The sequence below is a fragment of the Clupea harengus genome, chromosome 9, assembly GCF_900700415.2.
Source record: "Clupea harengus chromosome 9, Ch_v2.0.2, whole genome shotgun sequence".
NCBI classification, from domain to species: domain Eukaryota; kingdom Metazoa; phylum Chordata; class Actinopteri; order Clupeiformes; family Clupeidae; genus Clupea; species Clupea harengus.
The window spans coordinates 15808010-15830509 of NC_045160.1; the positions used below are offsets into that span (position 1 = coordinate 15808010).

Here is a 22500-nt window from a genome sequence, read left to right on the forward strand (position 1 = left end):
ACATTGTCCGTCATCAAAGGCACACTGTCCAAAACTGACCTCTCCAGCTACAAACACCTTGCCACAGACCTCTTTAATCTCCCGAAAAATGGATCAATTTGATTTAGAACAGTCAGGCTGAGTGATTTTAGTCCCACGGATGGTTCAGCAGTTTATCGGCTGCTTCAGGTGACTAAAGGGCACCGCTTACCTGCTTATCTACACAGCAACAGCAGGTCAGGATGCCAAGGACGATTTGTGTGCTTCGAGGCCTCCCAAGTTTCATCTCAGTCCAGTCAACACCCCTTCAGATGTTACCCTGTGGTCCTCAAAAGAGAAAAATAGCTCAGAAAAAAATGAAATAAATAAATGTAAGCTGCAGGGCTGTACATGGCATCATCCTCTTGCTCCTCCTCTGCACACACACACACACACACACACACACACACACACACACACAAACACACACACACACACACACACGCTCGCACACACACACACACACACACACACACACACACACATGTAAACCCTACTTGAAAACATGAGAGTGTCTTCACAGAGTATGTTTGTACACTAAGAATCAATGTTGTATTTACTTGTGTTTATAGTTGTTTACATGTAGTAATACATGTACTAAACAACATAAATATTTCTATCTTGTGTTGAATTCGAACAAAGGGAATAAACAGCATATAGTGGAGTGTAAATTCCATTATTCCAGATATGTGCCTAGCTAAGACATTTTTACTGAGAGACGGTTTGCTTTGAAAGCTCTAAGAATATCAGTTAGCTAACAAGCTATTGTAAATGTCCACTGTTGCTGTAATTATGTCATCCTGTGCGTTTAAGGTGTGTAAGTGCGTCTGAGCCAGTGAGGTGTTGAAAAAAGGAAAAACTGTGTTGAATGAGGACCTGCTGATTTAAATAAGGTACAAGAAGAGAAAAAAGTAAGTAAAGGAATAAAGGAAGTACCATTATTCCACACCATCACTGCTCCGCAGCTGAGATATTTGTTATTGAGTCAGTTTGCTTTGGATGCTTTGAATACTGCTTAGCTAACAAGCTGTGTTCAATGTCCATTGCTGTCATTTTGTCCTCTTGTGTGTCCTAGGGTTCGTGTTTCTCATGTTTGTCGCTGTGTGGTCTTCATGTGTTTTCTGTGACCCAGTATAATGAGTATGGGATGAATCAGCCTAGTTTCACCATCAGGTGAAGGAGTGAAAAGAATTCCCTTCATTGCACCACATGCTGGGAGGCATCTGATGCAAAGTAGCCCCACAAGTCGAGGTTGTTAGGAACCCGTTTCCATAGTTACAGGACCCTGATGAGAGGGATGCTCATTATTTCCTGTGAGTGTGTGTTGATAGGCAAAGGAAAGCGAGTATGACTCGTGTTGTGGTGGCTTGTCGCAGCCAGTAATGTGCAGGGTGGTGCATGAGCTCAGATGTGTTGTACTGGAGGTTAGCTAGCCACAGATGTTTACAGTGATGCGGCCATGTGAGAATGTGGGTAAACTTAGCGGTGATGATCGGGTTGGAAGTGTATGTGTTGTGATGTGTCGTGTGTGTCTCGAAGCGTACGCTAGTCAATCTTGGCAGTAGGTGTTGCATAGCATTGGCACTCAGGCAGAAGAGTTAGCAGGAGCAGGGGTGGGTGAGACAATGGTTTGTGGGAGGTGATTTGCCATTAGCTTAGTGATGTGAAATGTAGGCTTAACTTTATTGGCTGCGCTTCCTATGAAGGATCCCTGAATTAACAGTTAACAACAACAAAGCAATAACTCCTCAATGAACTATATTACTTTGATAAATTGACGCTGATCTTCCTGGCTTGTTCACAGAAGCAAATACTATGAAGAAAGTGAATTAATAGACAATAAGTGTTAAGTGTTAATTCATTCATCAGTTAACAAACTGTGGACTTATCTTTGCATGTGGTTTATTAATGATAATGTTCCTGTTTTGTTCATGTCAACTGTAACAGTGTCATGCTATAAGGTGTGTGTGACTACTGCATCGTAAAGGCATACCATGACATACCACATACCATACACTGTTTAGGTTTGTCTTGATCATTTTTATGCCTTGACGTGTAGCTGTTGGAATAACTTTTCTTGCTTGAATCGTTTAGAATGTGTTCCTGCTGTTTTGGGGATTTCAGAAGAAGAGATTTGTTGACGCATACAGATGCAGCAGAGCAGACACCACTCAGCAACACTATCGGAGAAAGTTGTGCATCAATAGAAATATGGCAAGGTGGCCTTTTCATTTTACAGGATGCAATTCTACGGGTGGTTTCAAAATTATAAACACACGCAAATAAAAATAAAAATGATTGCATAATGCACCTTAAAGTCTCTTTGGGCCAGCAGGTGTTCTTCACCTAATAGTAGGGGATCGCAACCGATGCAAATTTGTGCGCTACTGTTGTTTGCCAGTGCCCTGCAGATTTGTTGATTTCCAACACAAATTAATGAAGAGAAAGTGAAATTAATTGAACCTTCATTTGCAAGCATGAGTATTTGTCTGGAACTGGTGCTAACTAATAAACATCAAAACATGAAGGTGAAAAACAAAAACAAAATGTTGGCTTCTACAGTCACATTACAGAAATGAAGCTTTTTGTTTGTTAAACCAGCATGGCACCAATCACTCTAATCACCCCTAATCACCCCAATCAAACGGACCTTTAGTTCGTTTGTTTTTCAATCAAATCTCATGTACCTGCTCAAACATGTCACGCAGGCATTCACTACAGATGGTCTGTTTGCATGCGTCTCCAGCCTACTGATGGTTTTATCTGATTTATGGGGTACCGCCGTCTTGTTGGCAACCTTGTTTGATACATATGCTTTCTATCATGGACTGAAGCATTCCTAAGGTACCAGTCATTCTTTAATGAGACAATCCACTGGGACTGTTTCTTAAAAGGAAGGAAACCCTTTATAACAGTGACATACTCGTATTATATATATGTCATGGTAGATGACACATCCTGGCAGTGCTTATGATGAGAGTTGATGCTTAAGTTGATTCTCACTTAAAGGTAGTTTCCGTAACAATGGTATGGTTGGTCACATTATACTGTCTGGAGACGGAATGTCTCTTATGAGACGATATGTCATCTGCAGTGAAACGTGTATCACATCGTTATATCAGTCTTCTGATTTAAGGCTCAGATAAACTACTACTGCAAAACAAATACAAATAAGCAGAGACAAGGTCTGAAACTAAATCATGTGTTGCACACAAATAGAAGAGTAAAAAGGGCTCCAGACACAATGGTCCTGACTCACAGAGGTTTAGCTGGTGCAGATAGTGACTCATCGGAACACCCTAAGGCGTTTCCTTGTTTTGTTGTGGACGCTATTTATTTTTATTTTTTATTTTTATCATTTTTTTAAAGAAAACTGTCAATAAAAAACAACCTCTGCATTACATACTCTTTCTCACACTGTCCAGGCATTTATCAAATACGTTTGTCTAAAAGGACCTCAAACAATATATTTGCACCTAGGATCAACTTCTGCCCATGGTATTAAATATATCAGCTCTCACAGTTGAAAATAATCGAAAGGTTAGATCCAGTGAAGTTCATGAACTCAAAAACAGGCTGCATGCGAGTCAGAGCTGAATGAAAGCCACGTGGGTTAGTCCTCAACACATCAGCAGTGTTGGGAGGGTTACTTTTGAAATGTAACAGGTTACAATCAGACTACTAATACCCTTTGAAAAATGTAACAGGGTAAGGGATGTAGCTGTTTTAATTACTTCATCAAAGTATTGTAGTTTATTACATTTTATTTGTTTTGATTACTTTTTGATTGGCGGATGAGAGGCGGTACAAATTCAAACGTAAGAACCACACAAAAACAAGGCTCAAATTTGAGCTCATACTGCCAAATGAATGGAGTCTGTCTAGATGTCGAAAAGATGCAATGCAACAGGATGAATGTCATATTCTACATATAAGCGTAAACGTTTTTTACATAAAATAATGTATTCGGATATAACTCCTTTGTACTCACCAACATTTTGATTGGTAACTGTAATTTAATTACATATTTTGACTCAGTAACTGTAACGGATTACAATTGCATTTATTTAGTAATTTAATTACATAACTCCGTGGAATGAGTCTGAAAGGGAAGTAGAGGAATGTATTGATTGTATAAAGGGAACCCATTCAGTTTGAAGTCCTATGTGTGTACATGAAGATGGATGGTGGTAGTTTGCGGATGGGCAAACTACCATCTGCTTTCAAACTGCTGCTTTTAAACTTATGCCGACATATCATCTATGATAATTTAAGCAAGCCATACTGTCCCACTTCGTTAAAAATAGGACAAATGTAATACATATAGCAAATATAACCCTATTCCAAGTTGGACTAATGATTTCCATTTTATTTAAATAAGAAGAAAAGATGTGCCACGTGCAATTTGAATGCACGGTTTAGTCCATCTCTACAACATGCATGCTTTTTTACTGGCCTTTTTGTTCTTTCCTTTTAAGTAATGTTCACAGTAGATTAGCAGTGCAGACAAACTTAATGGAAATCTTTCACAGAAATGCAAGGGCTGATAGGATTCTATAAATGTCATCATAAAACTTTAAGCACCATGTAACTGTTCTTGCTGATTCTTCAGATTTGCGCTATCTGGGCCATGGGATACATTTTCTGGAAGAACAGAATTGTCTATCCATCAATTCATCACCCATCACTGCATCCACCAGCATCCATCCATTCATTCATTCATTCATTCATTCATTCATTCATTCATTCATTCATTCATTCATTCCATTTAAACTATACTTTAAATATACTTCATATGAGGATCAGAGAAACTCTCTCCCTATTCACCGGTGCAATGCACCATTCATAGGCTGACTTTGTATCTACACCCATATACTGTATATTCGTGTGCCCCCCCCCCCCCACCCCCCACCCCCCCTTCTCTGTGTACTCACACACACAGCATCCTGCCAACCTCCACCAATTATTTCTCTTAGAGTTGTCCACATCTAGCCTGGGAGGGAGGGGAGGGGGAGTGGGGGTCGGGGGAGGCAAGGAAAAGACGTCCAGGGAAAGTGTTATGTATTGTCAGTGAGTCCTGTCAGACACGGCTGTTTGCTGAGGTGGTTGTTCACATCTTAAGTGGGACAGGAGGTATCCAGGCTGTCAGAGACAAATTTATACAGAGAGTCAGCGGTGGCAGCACTGGAGCCGAGCGCCTTTGTGTTGCAGATTGTCTTATATTTTCCAAAGGGGGTGGGGTGGGGGGGTTTATAATCATCTGGATCAGGTCATGAAAAACAGTTTTAACATTAAGCTTCCATTGCATCATCCATCAAAAGAGTGCTGTTTGGCGGCAGTGGGACAGGGAAGTCTCAGCTGTTTGGAGGGTATTACTGAGGGTATTATTTTTATAGCAGACGTACGGGTGACAATGAGCTCAGATTGGAGCGGGACTGAGGGGCGGATCAGGCCTGGAGCTGGCACGGAGCCCTGCAGAACTGGGCCAGAACTGGGCCAGACACTGGCTGGATCCGCTCCCGATGCGCCCTCGCTCAGGGACTCGTTACTTTTTGTGTTGTTTAAAAAATAAAAAACAATTCCCAGGCATCATTTGAGGCAGAGTGAAAGGTTCACAACAGAGAGAATAGAAGAGTGACGGAGACAGTGAGAGAAAAAAGAGAGCGATAAAGAGAGAGAGAGAGAGACAGAGACAGAGGGGGAGAAGGAGAGAGAGGGATGGAATTGCTCATCACACACTTGTTTACTTACGTTTTGGATTACAGCGATAACCCTCTCCCCTCTATCCCCATGGTAATAGGCTTTGTGGAGATGCATGAGGATAGGCCTGAAATGTAATGACATCCCAAAGGAGGACAAACAAGTCTCTGTCAAACGTTCACCACAGCTGCAGAAACGCACTCCATGACGTGTTATATAAGATCCTTCTCTACACCAGCTTGATCTGACCCCGTTATAATCGACTGCAACTTTTGTGTCTGACAGTTTAATAAACAAACCCAATTAGGGCTTGGCGGTATATCTAAAATATTAATATATATATATATAGGGTATTTATACAAAATATAAGAAATGACCATATTCTATATTGATAATAATAATTGGTAAGGCTAGCAGGTTACATGTGTTTTAGACTGACCGCAGGGAAGACCGGTGCATCTCTCTCTCTCGCACACACACACACACACACACACACACACACACACACACACACACACACACACACACACACACACACACACACACACACACACACACACCCCTCTGTAACCACCAGGGGAAATGGACACATCATGGTGACCAGCCAATCAAATTTTTCTATTTCTACGACGCAGATGTAATATATCGGACACATCTGTGACATAGTCCTCTCTGGGTTTGTTTGATATAAGTAAATGTTCGCAACCTGTAAAATGATAATAGTAATTCACTTAGCTTTGGCAGGTCTGTGCTCCCAAACCACATTTAACATATACAATAAACAATAAGAGGTTTATGGGATCTGATTGCCTCATAGTGCCAGGGATTATTCTCCCATAAGATTGTCCTGCTACAGAAAACAGAATCCTAATAAATAAAAACACGACCTTACACTGCTTTCATGGTTGCAAGTTGACAAGATTTCTTTTCTGAAATCATGTTGATCAAAACCAGGCGTTTGTGTCGCCTACACTATGACAGATGGGTAGGTCTTGGATATTATCCATGTTGGATTTAGATGCCCACCCTACAAATCCAAATGCCCACCCAAGGAGGACATCATGATAACGCCACTGCTTATAAATCTTTTGAAGTAACGTGATCAAGTAAGGCAACACTGGATCTTTAAACTAAACTGAATGCATAATGAGTTGTGGATGTTGTTGTCTGAATGAAACACTGCTTCTCTTGGAGTGGGAGTAAGTTTGCCAGAAATGGCGTGGCATGGCTCCTAAGCTGGGATATTACGAATATCCTAACACCACCCAACCTACTCGAGCAGCTGAGTGACTGATTCATCAGCCGTCACCACATGATGCCGTGTGGCTGTGATGCTGAACCACTTCCTTGTTATTATCAGAGAGGTCATACCTGGCTCTGAGACAGAAAAAAAGGGGGGGTTGACAGACTAAAAATATGCTCTTTCATCCCTAGAAATGCTTCTTGATGAAGTGCATGATTTGTGTACTGTGGATAAATATGCACTTTTATCCCTAGAAATGCTTCTTGATGAAGTGCATGATTTGTGTACTGTGAATCTTCAGGGGCAGAACTGAAACAATAGCGTATACCTCAGAAGTACTCATTGAATCCCTATTAGCAGCACCATATTTTCATACTTTGTTTTAGTCACAGCAGCAATTACGTTTGTGAAAAAGAAGGGAATACCTACAGGAACTTCTCAGTCTCTTGTAGACAATCCTCTTGAGGGATTCTGTGTGACACCGGCATTGTGAAATTGGAATGTATTCCTCCATCGAGAGAAAATATTTGTGACAGAAAAAAGGCTTGTGATCAGTGAGTTATTTTGCTTCATCTGTGCAGCTGAACCCGAAGAAGTGACACACAGTTTGAGGAAGTAATTTGCTTTCTCCTGAAGTTGATGTTAATTTGAATGCTGGAAGATCTGCACGGAGACAAGCAGAAGGCATCACTCCAACACTGGGACTCAGTGAGCCAAAAACAAGTCATTGCCCGCCCAAAGCCTGTCTTTTGCTGAGGAGTGATCAATTTTAATGAGTTGGAACCAATTACAACAATTGTTAGCATTGCTTGAAAACCTGCACCTGGACTCTGTAATATGCAAATACATGGAATAAAAGATGAAATTCTAAGGTCCTCATGTTGTCCCTTAGACAGAACTCTGAAAATGCGAAATTCCAGTTACTGAGAATCTCTTATGATTTTAAATTGGGCTATCCTGACTCTGACATCCAAAGCATGGACTTTCACTGACAAAGAGAATATCACGTCATCTTATTTTTTAAAGTGTACTGGCTGGACACAAACCATTCCTTCAGATGCATACATCGAGATGAATGACATTTCTCGGCAAATCAACGGGATCAAAGACGAGACCAACCAATGAGCCATAAGCCATCCCTCAATCCCCACGTCCCCCAGTAAATTCCACCATCGGTCTCCAGGGTGTCATTACAATGGCTCATCCCTCGTGTGGGCCACACTGTTATTCCCTCGTTCAGAGGAAACTGTTATCTTGCCTACCGCACTGTAATTCTCCTGAGAGCCACTGTGGCCTCAAATCAGCTGTTGTGTATGTGTGTGTGTGTTTGTGTGTTTGTGTGTTTGTGTGTGTGTAGTTCCTCGGCTTAAGCAATGGTCTTCATTCACATCCTAGCCCCTGCACCTCTCTTGAGGCATACAGTTCTGTGGTATGTCTTTCTGTACCTCCCACACACACACACACACACACACACACACACACACACACACACACACACACACACACACACACACACACACACACACACACACACACACACACACACACACACACACACACACACACACAAATCCGGGGATAACGGCTTAAACACTACTTTGGTATGTGTTTCCCCCCTGTTTCTCTAAGAGGCCTGAAGACCATTCTCTAAACCGCTGGGTAAAAAGGCCTGTGGGATGTTTGAAGGATGTGCTAAATGCTTCTGAATAGTCTCTCTGTTGACGTGGATTCAATCCTGCAAGAGCTAAGGGACTCCAGCGTTGATGAATAGCCCTGTAGAGGATAATTTCTCCCACTCAGCCCCCAACAGTAAAAAACCCAAGCCAGTGCTCAAGCCCACTAATGACTAGCGTCTTCTACTTTGGAACTTCACCCAACTCAGGTTGTGTAACCTTGGTCAGAAACGTGTCCGAAAGTATCACTAACGCTTAGGTAAGTTCTGACTTGAGGGAAAAACAGGTTTCATTCACCTCACACAGATAAAGCCACCAAAGTGAAGTAAAACGCAGAACTCAACATTGCCATTGATTACACACACACCTCTTACGTGATGGCAGTGCTAAAGCAGGTAGCATAATCCCAAAGACTCTCAGGGGGGTGAGTCACCTTAATAATCAGTGTGGTAAAAACAGCAGGTGTAGCAGTGCATCTGACCAGCGAGTCTGAACCAACAGAAACTACTAAACATGCCAGCTCAATTGGCATACTGGTTTACACACTAGGTTCTAAACTTTGACATTATAGGACTGAATATTAGTAAATTGTAATAGTTGTAATGGTAAATTGTTAATTGTAATAGTTGTTATGTCCACTTAAAATTATGTTTTTAGGAGCCAGATTATTATTTTTTTTTCTGGAAGTGGGTGGGTATAATGCCACTAAGGTTGATAGAAACAGGTTTGTTTTCATTACATCGCATTTGTTGTGATTTTATTAGGCATTTCCATTAAAGTGACCTTGACAACCTAAGAGACCTTAAGAGAGTGTTAATTTTTAATTCACATAACCCAGCGGATGGAAACACACACACAGACTCACACGTTTTCTTTAACGGTATTTTTCATGAATGCCCATAAAATATGTGAATGAGTTGTATGGCAACACTGCTACTGTGGAATTTCTAGCTAATAAGAGGTGGAGTCATATTTCAGAACATTTGTCTAAATCTTTGCCACTTTTGCCTCTTTTAATGACAATGACTTATCTAAACAGGGACCTATTTCCTAGACTATGTGCAGTAAACCAATACAATGGACAGTTAGCTATACAGTTGCAACTTAATCTCAACCTTAACAAAAATAACATTACCTACACTATGCAAAGCAGTCCTGCAATGCACTACAGGCTATTATTAGCCTAGTAAGGTAAGCTACAGTGATGAACTTTGCCTATGAACATCCCAGAAGTAGGTCAAGTGCACCTCTACAATACAGCCGATAAATCATTTGGCTACCTTCCCTGCAATTCAAACAATATCCCAGCTGGATTACATAACCCAAAACTGGTGAGCTAGCATATTATCAGGCCTCCTCACTAACAGTGACAAAAAATATAACTGAGTTTTTTCTCCTGAACATAGTCAAATAGAACATTAAGACACCTTGCCAGCAGTATTTTATAGAACATCATAATTATCTAATCCATTAAGCCACTCACTTCAGCGTAATCAGTATTTCTTTTCTCTTTTCCCCTGCTGCAATGTGCGTCATTGTTGATTCATGATTAGTGCATCTTTCTGACATACTAATTTAATGATACGTTTCCCTAAGGCTCAGTAAAACTGAGATTTGTGAAACTTTCCAGGTGCCAAACTATCTGTTTACCAGCTGCTATTTCTGGAAGCAGAACCTCCATTTTGACATGATCAAAATGTCTGCTCAAAATCGACTGCTTAATACACTGTAATGAAACTTCTATAGACAGGTGCTCATATTATCTACAAAGCACATTGCGTCTCTGAAATGTTTCTCTGTTGCAACAACACACATCAGCTCGTTATCGGTTTGCCAATTAGATTGAGAATCTGGTGCATTTTGATAACTGTGCCAGTGCCACCACCTTAATTGGGGCCAAGCGGTTTCTCACAAAATGATGAAATCAACAGATTGTGATCTCTCTCTCCCTCTCTTCCTCTCACTTCACCCCTCTCTCTCTCTCTACCCTTCTCTGCTCCTTCTTCCCATCTGGGTAATTGCATCGTTTTTGTGTTGACTATGGATTACTGTCAACAACTGCGCATTGATTCCCTGATCTATACATTTAAACACTTTCTCACCTCTTCTACTCCCACCTGTACTATGAGACGGTTATTGTTGAGAGAGACACATGTGAGAACCCCTGGCAGATCAAAATCACTGTCTCTGTATTCCTTCTCTGCGAACAACTGGTTTGACCAGACAAACTTCCAACACAATCGAAATAGCATCGGCAGTCATTGCCGACGTAAAAATTGCATCGCCGAGCTCTGCCATGTCTGTGGTTGTGCGTGTGTCAACCCTGGCCGTGATGATGAGGACGCCCATTTGATTTATACTCTTTTAAGGCAGTGTGTGTGTCCAGACAGTTCTGTCAGCACTGGTTCCCCAGGTGTCCCCCTGTCTGGATGCGAGTCAAGCTATGGCCGCTTGACATGCCGGGCACATACAAGGTGCTGACCGATTTGCATCAGCTCACAGGACCACTGGGACGGGAGCATCAGAGCCAGCGCTGGTCTTTCAGTATCACTTTGGCTACATTTCCGCTGCAAAGCCAGACATCAGTTTGTCTGTCTGTTTGCTTGTTTGTTTGTCTTCATTTTGTTTTCTTTCGTAGGACAAATTGTTCATACTGAGTGAATTAGTTTGGCTTAATGCTATTCGTAAAGTGGTTAGACAAAGTTCCTGACAGAAGGTGTACAAAGAAATTAGTTGACACCTCCATCATTGACTTTCTACAGATCTAAAGAATTTACATTGATTTTTCTAAAGAATAGCTAGTTGTAGGAGGCCATTATGTTTGGAACATTCTGTACAAGACAGCTTTAAGACCTCCATTGAAACAATATCCTTGTTGTTTGTAACTTATGTTATGAGAAGAAAATTGGATTCAAGGAACAACCAAATTGAGTTTGATCAGTCCATTTATTAATATACATAGAATGTTTGACATATATTATCAAATATATGTGATTGTCTAAAAGTAGTTGTTTGCTCATGTTCGCAATCTGCAAATAGAAGGGTAAGCTGCAGAAACATAATTGGTCATGTACATTTTGCATCCACATCCACAACAAAATGTTGATGCCAATTTATTTAGAAAGTTAGTCTTGTTTGAATTGTGGCTGTTGCTTAGATACTGACCATTTGGAAGAGAATAAATCATTTTTTTTTTTACACACAGTAATTTTTTTACCCAGTCCGACATCCTGAGAACTGTCAGCATTTATACATCCCTGAATTGATCATATGGTGGGTTGTGGCATTCACCATATCAGTGTTTAGCATCGGAATTCCCATCATGCTTTGACTCCCAGTGTGCCATTCTGTCACTGAAGGCTTCATTGCGAGTGTTTAACATTTGATTTGGAAGTGTCCATTCTGCTGAGCCCAGAGCACTTGAAACTTTGCTTTATTTATAGCGCTTTGTTTATATATTTGCTCCAGGATGCGTTGGAGGACAGATGTGGAATGCATCAAGTGGGTAAACAAACATTAAAAGGCCCTGCTTATTTTGGTGCATGTGTGTGTGTGTGTGTGTGTGTGTGTGTGTGTGTGTGTGTGTGTGTGTGTGTTTGTGTGTGTGTCTGTGTGTGTGTGTGTGTGTGTGTGTGTGTGTGTGTGTGTGTCTTCCTGGGCTTTGGTGGTGTAATTGACTTCCTGGTGCTTCACAGCTTGAGTTGTCTCTCATTATCTGCCCCGCATGGCCAGATGGAAGGGACTTCAGGCGCGAAGAGGATGTACCACAAATCTGACTGTACGCTCTGCTAGCTCTCAGCTAACGCCCGACGCCTCACTGTCGACCATCTTAGAGCAGACACAGTGACCTCCGACATGGTCCCTTTACAATTCTGGAGTGGTTATTTTTGTTAGTAAGATATGTCGCATAGGATGATGTTCAAATATTTAACAAGCTTAGGAATGCGTTTAAGCCATTTAATGTTTGTCCTTCTTGAAGGTGGCTTTTCTATGAAGTAGAAGAATCAGTGATTTGTGGTCTACAAAAAGAAAAGAAGGAAATAAATAAACCCTAGGTTGTGGGGGGATCAATGTGAAAGGGCCTTGTGAGATGCATTAGTGATCAATAGCATTCACCTGCTTCCCGACACAACAATAAACCTGTTTGACTTCACATGACCTGGAATGGGACCGCAAACCATAACAAAGCGATCAACCTAAACCATGAGAAAGCCTGACAAGCCAGTATTTGTTTCCTTCAGATCGCAGAAAATCGTTTTCTAGCACAACGGGATGGAAAAAATAATAATGCTTTCTAGCCTTAGGCATATAGGTTCGTTATGGTTTTCAGTACCAGTTCAGGTCACCCAGCAGTGAAGTAAAAGCAGTGTATTACAGTAGTGGGTGTACATGTGAGAATTCAGTAACTCTAAACTCAAGCTAATGTCATAAAATGTCACTGTCAGGTAAATATCATATCCTAGTTTAGCGAGATAAGAGGCATTGTTTACATTCATGGCTATGGTCCTTTGTTGGATAAGCCAGTTCATGGAGAGTTCATAGAGGAGAGGTCAGTAAAAGCATATGTAAGATGGTGATAGGCATCAAGCTCAGGGGAAATTCAGTCTCTGACCTGAATTCTACTGCTGGGGATCATACTGTTCAGAATGCACACAGAGTTCCATAAATAGATGTCTGTATACTGTGCGACTGACACGCTGCAAAATGTATATGAATGCCTCACTAACCGTCAGACTGTGTGATGCATGTACCGCAAGATGTATACTGTCAGGGTGGTAACAGCTTGTGGAGATGGCAGTTGTAATCTGGCAAATTTAACACACATTTGACACACTGGTGTGGAATTTTCACGGATCATGCTTAAGAGACTAAAATGGCCAGCCTGAACAGAAGTAATTAGCACTAGGCCTAATGTCATGATTGGCCTGTAATAGTAGCCGCACAATCCTTTTAGAAGATGCAGTGTGGTGGAAGCCATTACCGTGTATGACAGTGACAAAGGAGATCACTGGATGTTTAGACAGATTATGTTGCGAAAAGCCATGGTTGTCTGATTCACACTGTTAAGTGCATCGACATGAGGAGTGGCATTGGCTCACTATGTTTATCTCATAGGATGCAGTACCTCTGATATTCTCTGGGCAATGAGTGTTACTCCGAAGTATATTTTCTCCCTAACAAGTCACCCAGAAATAGTTCTGGTGAGGCCTGCGATGACTGTGTGTCACACTGCTTTAAGATCTTGGTTGGGTCAAAGAGAATTTCTGTATTTGCCCCTGTCCCATCTGCTTAAAGTGCTTTCACAAGGTGGAGCATATGTAGAAGGGGGTGGTGGCCACATCTCTCCCTCTCTATCAACTGTGCTTGTTCGGAGAGATGGCAATTACAGCCAGCCCTAAGTGGCAGTGGCAAACAGGCCAATCCTGACCTAATCACAGTGATGCAACACAGGATGCTGACACACCCACACCAGCAACACACAGCCACAGCGGCACTATGGGCTCTCAGATGGGCTGTTACTGCCCCCTCACTCGCTCATAATTGGCCTTTACTGACACATTATATTGGTGATGGTCTACAGTCATCTGAGGAGTCAACTTCATTATCCTCAGATATTAAACTAGAATTGAACTATTATAAACTATAGGAAACTCGTTCTAGTTTACAATAGTTTAACCATAATTAAAAGATATAAATGTTGCAGAGCATTGATTTCTGTTCATTGACTTACAGAAATTATGATATATCATCTGTCGGGAATTAACCAGGTCTATCTGACAGGTCCACTGAATCCACTTGTCTATTTGAGTTTTTTGCACCAAATAAAATATATAGTCTGCAGGTCAGTATAGGAAACATCTAAGGAGCCGTATAATAATATAAAATAATATGATTTGGTGCAAAATAATAATATTATATAATTTATAAAAATAACAATATGAAAATAAATTTCATAGAATGGTCATCGGTGGTATTTGATTCTGGATTTTCAATGGCATTTGAAGAGTGCACTTGGACCTGGTAATGCTCAGTTGACAATATAGAGACACAAACAGGAAGTTCTGGACCGATTAGACATGAGAACAGTGCATGGCTTTGATTGCTGCTCTAATCAAGGATGTTGTCGTGGGGAGTGGAGCTAATTTTGTGTTATAGGAGTGACAGCTTTCTCTCTCCCTCTCTCTCTGTATCTCTCTTTCCCTCGCTCTCTCTCTCTCTCTCTCACACACACACACTATCACTCTGTCTCTCTCTCTCGCTCTGTCTCTCTATCTTCCCTTGTGATGCATGTATAATTAGATTTGGCTCAAAAAATAACTTGAAGTAATTCATTTTTTCATTTGCTCAGCCATAATTGTATAATATTTCACAGGATTTTATGGCCCTTTTAAAAAAAAAAAATGTTTTGTGTCTGGTTTGTGTCAGAAACGCGCTACTGATATCACACAAATTGTTTCAACCTTAGAATTGCAAATCCATGGTAATATCCCGTGACCAAAAAGACAAAAAACCCTTTGGGGAAAAATATTTACTTGCAGAATGTGACAGCACACCCACTGAGCATCAGTAGCTTAAAAAGCTGAGGCTGCTGATTAGCCTCTGACTGCATGTGATTGCCCATGATAGAGATATTCAAACACAGGGAATTCTTTTTTTTCCCATGCCACACAAGGCACAGTAAATGAGGACTCCTGCCTAAGTTACCTGCTGTCTGACTGATTCGCCTGTCAATTACAGTGGCAACCTCAGCTGTGTGATTATGTTACTGACCTCATAGGTGCAGCTAGCACTTTCCCCAACAATGACTTTGCTGTGTGGGTTCCTGCCAGCATCAAATAGCAGCACATGCATGAGTGGATCGCAGTGCGGCGCACAGGAGGGAAAGGCTGAGGGTCTAGCATCTACTGTACCTCACGGGATGAGTTTCCTTTTTAAAGACACATGGCAAAGCAATCAAGGCCTCGTGTTTTGATGAAGTGAAAGATGATCATGTGGTTAATTTGTGTGATGCACATTCACACTGCATGCTTTCGTATATATTTTATTTGACCTTACTCATATTGATAAACTTGACATCGAAAAACAGTCACAGTACCATAAGAAACCGGATAAACTGTATGCGTCCTAAACTGTATTCTTTGATCACTCCTGGAGGGATAGGGCAGCTGGAATTAACAGTGAAAGTACACAAGGCCTGCCTTACAGGCTGCTGTTTGCTGAAAGCAGGACACGCTTATTGTCCTTGCTAATTGGAATCAAATGAAGGACATTTGTCAAAGACAAACACATCCACCAATGGGTTTAAAAATGTACTCTTGAGAAGCTCTTTAGACCAGAACTCTCTCCTCTCCTTAGAAGAGGATGCCAAAACAGCTTTCAAATATTCAAGATCTGCTCTATCTTTATCAAGACTGAGACCTCATTCTTCTGGAAGCTTAACAACATCTTAATGTAATTCAAAGACCTAAATTCTCCTGCAGAGTTGCCTTGGAAACAAAGTTCTTTTTTCATCACCGGAGAAGCAAGAAGATCAATAGAGAATCCTCCACGGTTGAAACAGGAAATGCTGGAGCACAGATGGTCCTGTGAGGACGATCCCTGTGTCCTAGTTAGCACAGTGAATACTGAGCACAGTCCCTTCATAATCAATGCAATACTTGACGGATAAAAATACTATTCAAATCAAGTGAATAATGGATTATTGCTATTGACTGAAATCTATCGTCTCAAATCTATATGGCCATACATGTTTCAATTTAATGTTTTGTTGTAAAATCAAATACATTAGGTTGCTTACTTGGGTAGACTAAAAAGTAATAATAAAGGAAATGTAATGTTACAATGCCTCTGATCAGATAGCAATTTAAGTTAGGAAATGGACTATGTCTTTATGTTTTGCTTTGAAATGTGCCATACTTTATTCCCACCATGTACATGTCAGGTATTGATAACACTGTCAGTAGTAGGAGAGGTCTCAGTGGTTCCATTGTCCTGATTTCATACCGTAATAAATGCTTCTGAATGTTGCTGCTTGACTTATTCAGAATGCATTTCTAGAAGCAGTGACATTGCAATATAGTGATCTAGTTGCAGGGACATTGCAATTGAAGTCACAAAATTAAATAAAGAAATCCATGGCACATCCATGTCATGTAACAATTTCAGCGGCATTAGTTAGTTAATGTGTGTCTGTTTTATAAGGGGCCCAGATACATTTTGTAAATTGAAAGAGAAACGCTGTGTTGATTTACCACATTTCCTTGATGTGCATGTCCAGCAGAGACTCTTAGCAGACACTTTTGTCGCTTCCATATAACTCTTTACCCCACCCCACCCAACCCCCACTCTACTTTATCTTTTGTCAGTGTTGTTGTTTTTTTTTCCACTTTTCTACCTCAGAGGACTTAATCGGCATAATCACCACAACCTGATTTGCGATGCACAGAGCTGATGTTTTCATCAGCCTCTCCGTGGGGGTCATGTCCCTCTTGCACAGAGAAGGCAGCTTCACGCCTCAGTTGTTTCCTGCCTACCCCGTCCCTTGGTGGCTTGGGGTTCACATTGTGGTTGTTCTCCATTATTTATGAACTTCTCTATTTCAACACACGCTGTTATATTATTTGTGATGCACCACAACAAACAAAAAAACATACATGCACTCCACATGTGTGTTATGTACTGAGGAAAGATTATATACGGCCCCTGACCATCTTGAGGCTAGGCTGGATACTTGTAACATGGCCATCTATATGTGTCCCCTTTGTAGTTTTTGTTCATCTTTCCACCCATAGAGACACTACACCAAATAAAGATCACAGTGTGAGGTCTTAGTAAGCCATCACATGGAGTATTGTCCCTGTCGAACCAAACAGCCCCAGGCCCCCAGTGCGCACACAGATCTGAGTTAGGGCGTCAGCAGATCCAAGATGGATGCTGTAGTCATGGGAAAGAAGTGCACTATTGCAGATGGTGGAGTTCACTTTCCAGTGGGATTTGGGGTTATTATAGTCAAGGCTTTCTTCCGGTACCTGTCACGTCAAACATATGTGGCCTTCGGGAAAGAAATCAATACAGACTAAATGGAGGATCATAGAGTCTGGAGATGGAGACATAAGACTCATCGAGTCACATCACACACTGATGGATTTGGAGCCATGGGCACTTTCTTCCTGTTATGTCTGCCGCCATTTTGTCATTGCTGTCCACTGAATTAATAAACAGACCAGGGTTTATTTCCAATTCCACAGTACAGTTTTTAGGCACCACAAGAGTTTTTTAAAACTTAAAGTCGTATTTCTCCCTCTCCCTCCTTTCAGACCATCCTTAGAATAATGCCTCGGGATGTGATATGCATCAAAGATTTGTTTTTGGACAATACATTAAATATGTCCCTTCCTTTCATGATCATAAGCAAAAAAGAAAAACTACCAGTATTTGCGTCTTGCTAGTCAAGCTACTAACGATGTTTTGTTTCAATACTGTGTGATTTGCACTTTCCTTTTGCAGAACATTATGAGAATGTGGGTTTCATTATCACAAATTCACGATTAGATAGTGCTACTATTTAACAATATGTATAGTGCAGTTCATTTGGTTTTCCTTCAGAATTGCAGTCTTTTCCTGAATGTAAGACTGGTACTGTGCCGCTACTTTTCATCATGTTTCCCGACTTGAAATCCTTCTCCAATCAAAACAAGTGTCTGAGTAATGTGGCTGAGTTTTATTCATTTATTGAGTTATTTTATTTAGTTTTTTATTTATTTAATTAACTAAAACCGTCGCTTGTCGGCTGTCACGGACTATGTGCTTCATCTACAGCAGTTGTGTACAGATCCTATATGTGAGTTCACTGCAAGCAAACATTATACAAAACCTGTGGGAAGCATGCAAGTCATGAAGCTTTAACACAGCAAAAATGCTGCGTAGATGAAAATGGTCTCATCTGTCTGAAAGAACTGCAGTGAATTCCCACAGTTTGGTTTTCAAAAGGATTTTATTGTAAGGTTTCAGAAGTAGACTATTTTTCTGTCCCAATTCCCTGATTGAATGAAGCATCAAATCAATTTCACAGAGTCCAATATGGCCATGAGAAATAATGAGATTTTTACCATCTGTTGAATTACCCCTGCAGGAAAGGTATGTCTCTGTAGAGAGATATGCAGGGATGTCAGTATATACTAAAAATAAATATTTGCTCTGTCTTGCAAATACTATCTCCCAACAAAAGTGACAATCTGTTCCCTTGTTGTGCACAAGGAATAAAAGTGGTCATTTTACTGTCATAAATTACTCAAACAAAAGCTACTTGTACCTGATTGTTGTTTTTTGTCTTTTGTCTTATCTCCTCCAGGACCTGGAAGCTGATACATTATGGAACGGCTGGTTTTGTGTGTGTTGGTGTTTGGAGTGTTGGCAAAGGCGCAGAACTGCCCAGGTCGCTGCATATGCCAGACAATTTCCCCGACCCTGACCCTCCTTTGTGCCAAGACGGGGCTGCTCTTTGTCCCCCCGACCATCGACCGCAAGACCGTGGAGCTGCGTCTGACCGACAACTTCATCACAGTCATCCGGCGGAAGGACTTCCTCAACATGACCAGCCTTGTTCACCTCACGCTGTCACGCAACACCATCAGCCAAATCGCACCGCACGCCTTTGTCGGCCTCCGGTCTCTCCGCGCTCTGCACATGGATGGCAACCGCCTGACCGTCATCAAGAGTGAGCACCTGAAAGGCCTGATCAACCTCCGGCACCTCATCCTGGGCAACAACCAGATCCACAGTGTGGCCCTGACGGGCTTCGACGAGTTTGTGTCCACCATCGAGGACCTGGACCTGTCTTACAACAACCTGAGAACTCTCCCGTGGAACGCCATTGGACGCATGGCAACTATCAACACGCTCTCACTCGACCACAACCTCATCGACTACATCGAAGCGGGCACCTTCACGCTCCTTACCAAACTGGTGCGGTTGGACATGACGTCTAACCGCCTGCAGAAGCTGCCGCCGGACAACCTCTTCCAGCATGCGCAGGTCATGTCCGACCCCAAGAACTCCAACCCCAGCAAGCTGGCGGTGAGCTTCGGCGGCAACCCGCTGCACTGCAACTGCGAGCTGCTCTGGCTTCGCCGGCTGACGCGCGAGGACGACCTGGAGACGTGCGCCTCGCCTGACCACCTCATGGACAAGTACTTCTGGTCCATCCAGGAGGAGGAGTTCATCTGCGAACCTCCACTCATCACCAAGCACGTGTCGTCCAATCCGTACGTCATGGAGGGTCAGAGCTTGGCGCTCAAGTGCAAAGCCATGGGAGACCCAGAGCCCACCATCCACTGGCGCTTCCCCGACGGCAAGCTGGTGCACAACAACTCGCGCACCATTGTGCACGACAACGGCACACTGGAGATCCTCATCACCACGCTCAAGGACAATGGCGCCTTCACCTGCGTGGCGTCCAATGCCGCCGGCATGGCGACTGCTGCTGTGCAGATCAGCATGATCCCCCTGCCGCTCTTCGTCAACAACACGGGCCACATGAGGGACGACTCGCGCCGTGACATCACCACTTCCTCCAAGTCCAACGACACCAAGAGCCAGGACAAGAGGGTGACGGTGGTCGACATCACCGCATCGTCTGCGGTCATCCGCTGGCCCTCCGAGAGTCACATCCCCAACATACGCATGTATCAGATCCAATACAACAGCACGGCAGATGACACCCTTGTCTACAGGTACGCTATGCTTGATAACATTTCCGAGAAAATTCCTCACTCTCCAGCATTACATTTACACATAACATTAGGCATCTGGCAGATGTTTTCATCTGAGGTGACTTATACAGTAAGAGAGTCACAACAGAAGACAATGGCGAGTCAAGGAGAAAACATAAAAAACCCAAAACAAAGTGACATGAAAACAAAACATCCAATACAGGGTAAGGAAATAAATCAGTCCTGTGCAAAAATCTTGAATGTAAAATTCATGTTCTATGTAGTTTTACATTTCACGTAATTTTGTCGTAGGTTTCCTTGAAATGGAATATCACGGTCCTTAATCACTATGATTCTAACTGGAGAATATGATTTGCAGCTTCATCTCCTGCTGTAACATAAATTACTGGGTGCACAACACGTCCCTCTGTACCCATAACACATTGCTGTGCTATGACCATAGATAGAGCCAGAAATCGACCAAACCAAATGTGCTTGTGTCTGCCTTCCCTAGAGCCTCAGCCTATTAAGGCCTGCCTGGGATTTATCATGCCGCAGAAATCACTCCCTCTGACAAATGCAGAGAGGCTCCTCATCTGAGAGTAATTGATGTATGTTCAGCTCATTTGCCTAAAACTAACCAGGCCTTTTTTACACCCTGCATGGCATGGCTGTGGCTGTTGGACAGAGTCTAGCCGGCCAGGATGAGAAGTAATTACGGCTGACAAATGAATTGAAACACACTGAATCAGGATTGTACTGGAACAACACCTACCTATGCAAGTCGTCCTCCTCTGCAGCCTAAAAAGAGCTCTAACTTAAAAATGCTTTCAGGATTAAAAAATCTTACGCTGGTTTGTGAACTGACAGAACTGAGATGGGAAGTAGTTATAAATCCCCATGGAAGAACAGCCTATGGCTCAGGCAGAGAGGCTTTCTCAGACCTACAATACCAGTGTATGATATTTATTCTTTACTGTTTGGGGAACAATACAGGCACTAGCAGCAGGGCCTTCAGGAAGATATTAATGTTACAGATGATGCTGCCTGTGTTCACTCTGCAGGGTGTCTAAATTGGCAGGGCGTATGCAGATAGTTCCAAAGTGTGGGTTAAAACATAGTAGGCTTGTTCCAGATGAGTGTGCAGAGGAGTAGGAGATCTTAAAAACATCCACTGCTGTGCAAAGATCAAAAATGGGAAAACTTAAAAGTAAAAAAGCATCATATTCAGTGTGAGATAGAAATGCAATGACAAGATGTTCTGTGTTTTTAGAGAAGGCTGTATCAGTGTAAAATTGCTTGATGTGGAATTGAATGTTTAAAAAAAACCAAACAGATTAATTGACAAAGAAGTACATACTAATTAGTTTAATGAAAGTGCAATGTTTATTCAAAACCTTACAACTTATAATTCCAAAATAATGGAATGCTTTGGGGAATGATAGGAAACTGAAAGAACACACAGAAAGAATGGAAAGATTTTATAGAACAAGCGCTGATATACGTACATGCACATATGGAGGAATGCAATATTCTGTACCCAGTATTTGCATAACCCACACTGTCAGTATATTGTTCACTGGTTCACACTCATTGTATGGTATCATTAGTTCTTCATATGAGTTACAGCACTGCCCAGCCCCCGCCACTTCTTCAGTCCTTGAGAATGACTCAGACTGTGTCTTTGTCAGTTGCTTAATATTTCACTAAAGGCTATATCTTTCCACTCCTTATTGAAAAGCACTGATGTGGAATCAAACGGAAGTGTTAAAACCCTCGATAGGTTATCACATAAGGTCATACCTTCAATGAATCAAGATATTTAATGTAATTGCATCACTGAAACACTTAAAATGCCGCAGTAAGGCCGCTATCAGGAATTTAGTTTTGAGTTCTACTCTCCTTGACTGCCCACCTTCCTGTACAACATTTACACCCTGACATCTACTGCTGCAGTCTCTGTCTCCACCCCCTACAGCTACCAAACAGCTCTTCACAACCCCCTTAACTCCCCCTCCACCCTCTTTGCTTAATTTCACTCCTACCTCCTACCTGGTCCTCATGCCGTCTATATACCCCTCCACTCTCTAGGACCGCTGAGCACTAAGGCCACTCAGGTGTCTAATTACCCCAAAGGTGGAGGCTTTGTGGTGGC

The 22500-nt window shown here is 42.0% G+C and overlaps 1 protein-coding gene across 9 annotated transcripts in view; it reads left to right on the plus strand.

The window, feature by feature from the left end:
* lrfn1 (leucine rich repeat and fibronectin type III domain containing 1) overlaps positions 1 to 22500 on the plus strand; it is a 98940-nt gene that overhangs the window by 72718 nt on the left and 3722 nt on the right. For all 9 annotated transcript variants that reach the window (XM_031573642.2, XM_031573639.2, XM_031573640.2 and 6 more), the window contains one exon: positions 18986 to 20366. In XM_031573642.2, coding sequence (XP_031429502.1) covers positions 19006 to 20366 — 1361 coding nt within the window. In that variant the 5' untranslated portion in view covers positions 18986 to 19005. The remainder of the gene's footprint in view (positions 1 to 18985; positions 20367 to 22500) is intronic.